The 3,731-nt window shown below is 51.1% G+C and overlaps 1 protein-coding gene across 2 annotated transcripts; it reads right to left on the bottom strand.

The window, feature by feature from the left end:
• Positions 1 to 804: 804 nt before the first annotated feature.
• Positions 805 to 3,464, bottom strand: OTUD1 (OTU deubiquitinase 1). 2 transcript variants are annotated; one of them, XM_075922521.1, is made up of 2 exons: positions 2,875 to 3,464; positions 805 to 2,793 (listed from the first exon to the last, which is right to left on the bottom strand). In XM_075922521.1, exons 1-2 carry the CDS (start codon positions 3,208 to 3,210, stop codon positions 1,990 to 1,992), a joined length of 1,140 nt encoding a protein of 379 aa, XP_075778636.1. In that variant the 5' UTR covers positions 3,211 to 3,464; the 3' UTR covers positions 805 to 1,989. The 2 variants fall into 2 exon arrangements, with proteins under 2 accessions (XP_075778636.1, XP_006119597.2); XM_006119535.4 differs by having other exon boundaries at positions 805 to 3,463.
• Positions 3,465 to 3,731: the final 267 nt, after the last annotated feature.

Raw genomic sequence — 3,731 nt, 5'->3', positions numbered from 1 at the left:
TTCAATGAAGTCTATGATCAAACATGAGTGGACTGGCATCTACTGATGGAATCTGACTCTTGTACATCAGCTAACCAAAGATGAAAATCAGTCCATTTTAAGTGTCACACTTGTTTAAAAATAAAATAAAAAGGGACACAAAAGCCATGAAATTCTAATTAGTATAGCCTCCTCTTATTTAAAGCTATTGTTCTTAGATACAGCAGAGAGGACAGCACCCAATGCATATCTACACTACAACAAAACACCTGTGGCTTGCTTTGTTCATCAGACTAAGGCTCCAGAGGGCTGAGGCTATGTAACTGTAGTATAAGACTTCAGGACAGGGCCAGATTCTGAGTTGCTATGAAGAAGACAGTCTAAGAGTCCAAAGATCTACACCGCAATTTTATAGCCCCATAAACAAGTGATGTGGGGCCAACTGCAGGTGTTGTTTGGTAGACATACCAAATATTACTTGCTATGGATCCTGCAGCTGTTCTTTCTTGAACCATTTTATAACTCATTTCTAGTCTCATTCAAAACACATCTGCAACACCACTGTTAAAAATGTTCTTCTAGCCTTTTTGGATATATCCAAATAGCAACATTAGCCATAGTGAAAACAATCTTGAGTTTGAAAAGCTTAAACTATTCATATAGAAACCATGTTATTAAACCTGCAAATAGTATTTTTACAGTCCCATCACAGACCAGAACTTTTGTTGTCAGTTTTGTCCCTCCCCCCACGTGACTGCAGTAAACAAACATTCCTTTACAAACACTATGCAACTCTGAAGAACCAAAATGTAAAGAGAAACCAAATAAAATTATACACTTTATTCATTCCATTTTAGCTAAGAATATTCCTATTATACAAATACTGTAGTAATTCAAAAAAATTCACAAAATAAAAAAGTACAAACTGCATTACTTAATAAATAAGTCTAAAATTAAAATTTACAGGAGATTTAAAAGAAGATAACTCAGGTTGGAAACATTTATTGTTTGACCCAGCAAACCATACAAGTCTTGGTTTAAATACTTTTTACATAATATAGGACAGTGCATTATATTCTTGATTGAGAAAGAACATCAAATAAGTAAAATATTGTGATAACAGCTGGTGCCAAGAGAAAAGGGCATTTAAAATGCAAGTGCCAAGGGGGGGGGGGGAGGGAGAGAAAGGCATGTGAAAAAAAGTAACTCAAAATCAGACTGATGTGCAGCCAATTCTTAACAAAGCTATAAATTATCACAACATTCTACATTCAATTTTAACAGAAATTTAATAAAATATAAATGAAACAATGGGTGAATCACCCAATCAACCAGAGGCCAATTTACTCTAAACAGTAATTAAATATGGAAGAATCATAATTGCTCCCTGTACCATTCATGAACAACTACATTCCAACTGGCTTATAAGACTTGTTCTGTGCTTGAGGCAATCAATTCAACTGTTTGAAGTAGTTATTTGCTGGAAAGCAAATAAACTTTAGCTAAACCATGGTTTGCATAAAAGTGCAGCAAACTTTCAATCAAGGAAAGTGGTCCACCTACCACTCAATCTGGCTGACACCAATTTCATTTGGTAGAAATTGTATGGGTCAAACCACAGCCAAAAAAACCCTTAAACTATATTTACAAAATAAACCTCATACAAACTTTTTTGGCTGAAAGCCAGATGCCAATAGAAGATGTAGTAGATGAAGGTAACAGTTTAAAAAAATAATGTGCAAAAAATACATTCTTCTATAAAACTGAGAACTGGAAAAAAACCACAAATATACATGGAGAATCTATTTCCAAATATCATGGGCTAATTTTATACAGGAGAATATTACAAATACCAGATTTGTTCCTTCCCCCCCAGTTTAATATTGTAGGGAAGCTCCTCAGTCCGGGGCATGGCTGCTTTAGGAAGGATTAAGGCATCACCACCATGGCCGGTGCAAACGGTCTCTCTTGAACCTGGAGCAGGGCACTAATCCCACGGGCTAGGCAGTTTCAGGAGCAAGTATTCTGCTCGATATACATCTTAGACAGCGACATAGCCATGGATTTGGCAAGCTCCTCATCCCGCCTCCTCTGCACCTGAGTTTGCCTGCACCACGCCTCATACTCCGGGTTGGGACACTCGCAGTCCAGCACAGCGTCGTAATGCCCATTGCTGAGCCAGCTCAGCCAGATGCTAGGCCGGGAAGGGTCCTCAGGGCCCAAGTAGTGGGCCATGGTGGAGACGGTGGGGCTCTCTGGCCTGCCGCCCGTGGTGAGATGAATGTTTATGTTCAACATCTGCCCCATGGCCAGGAGCTCAGGGTAGCCAGCCCAGGCACCGTCCTGGGCGGCGCCGATGATAAACTCGCCCACATCGCCCTCGATGATGGGGCTGAAATGGTGCAGATGGTCGGCGATGTAGTGCACGGTCTGCTCTCGGAGGTCGCTGTGCAGCCGCTGGTCCCCGTACACGGTCTTGCAGACGGCGCGATACAGACAGTTGCCGTCCGGGATGATGTGGAAGCGGAACCGGCCCTTGTGCCGCAGGTATTTGTCCTGCTTCTCCACCTCGGCCAGGTACAGAGCCAGCTTCTCGCTCCGCTCCGTCCCCTTCCTCAGGCTGGGTCCCTCCTCCTCTTCCACGAGCGGGGAGCAGGGCAAGGCCTGGCCACTGCTCTCCTCGCCGCCGCAGGTGGCGGCCGGGCCTGGCTGGGCGCTAGCCGCCGCCGCCTGCAGAGCCTGGCAGTGCTCGCTGAGACGGAGGCTGTGGTTGCTGGGCTCCTCCGGGCGCTGCGGGAATGCGGCGGCCTCGGCCTCCCCGCCGGCTTGTCTCATGCTCCCCAGGATGTCCTCGAGCCAGGCGCGGCCGTGCGGGGAGGCCGGGGCCAGCTCGACGGGAGGCTCGGGGCGCTGCACGATGCGAATGGGCACGATCCTCTCCAGCGGCCTCCTGCGGCTCACGGTGATTTGCGCGCCGGAGCTGTACTGCTGGGCCGCCGCCTGCCCGCCGGGCATCAGCTCCAAGCAGGAGGAGAAGGCCGTCATGGCGGCGGCGCTGCCTCCGGGCAGCAGACTCTCCTTGGCGGGGCTCTCGGCGGCCGGGCCCTGGCCCACTGCGTCCTGGGAGGGGGGCGGCGGCAGGGAGACTTTGAAGACGCCTGCCCCGCCTGCTGCTGCCGCCGCCGCCCCTGCGGCCGGGTAGTGGGTGATCACGGAGCTGTAGAGCTGCATCCTCAGCCCCCGCGGGCGGCCCTTTTATAGGCGGGGCCGGGGCGGGGGGCGGCCGCGCTCGGGCAGCCGGAGAGGATGAGCCGCCCGGGTAAAAATAAACAAGGGCATCACCCCTCCCGCGGCGCGGCGGGCGGGCGGCAATTCCTGCTGCGCCACAGCGGTGGGCGGCCCTGGCGCGCGCGGCCTTTCTGGAAGCTACTGGGCGGCCGCGGCGGGCGGGCCTGGTTGTTTACCTCACTCCCTCGGCACGTTGGAAGGGGCGGGGCCTGGTGGCGTCACCGAACGCGGCCCCGCCTCCGTGGAACGTGGGCCGCGCCGTGTCCAGCCTGCTCGCTCCTGTTTGGAAATGGAGGCCGCGCAGCTCTCCGGCGGGGGTGTCAGTGTCGCTGCTGGAGTCACAGGCGGGCCCCGTCCGCCCTGCCCGCAGTCACTGCTAAAGCCACGTTCCCCTCCTCCCGCCTTAGTGGTAAAACAGGCCCCTGCAGGTTTGCAGAAACTTGGGGGATGCCCAGACTGCTCAG

The sequence above is a fragment of the Pelodiscus sinensis genome, chromosome 2 (assembly GCF_049634645.1).
Source record: "Pelodiscus sinensis isolate JC-2024 chromosome 2, ASM4963464v1, whole genome shotgun sequence".
NCBI classification, from domain to species: domain Eukaryota; kingdom Metazoa; phylum Chordata; order Testudines; family Trionychidae; genus Pelodiscus; species Pelodiscus sinensis.
Note: the sequence above shows the minus strand (reverse complement) of the source record. Positions and strands in the feature narration are given on the sequence as shown.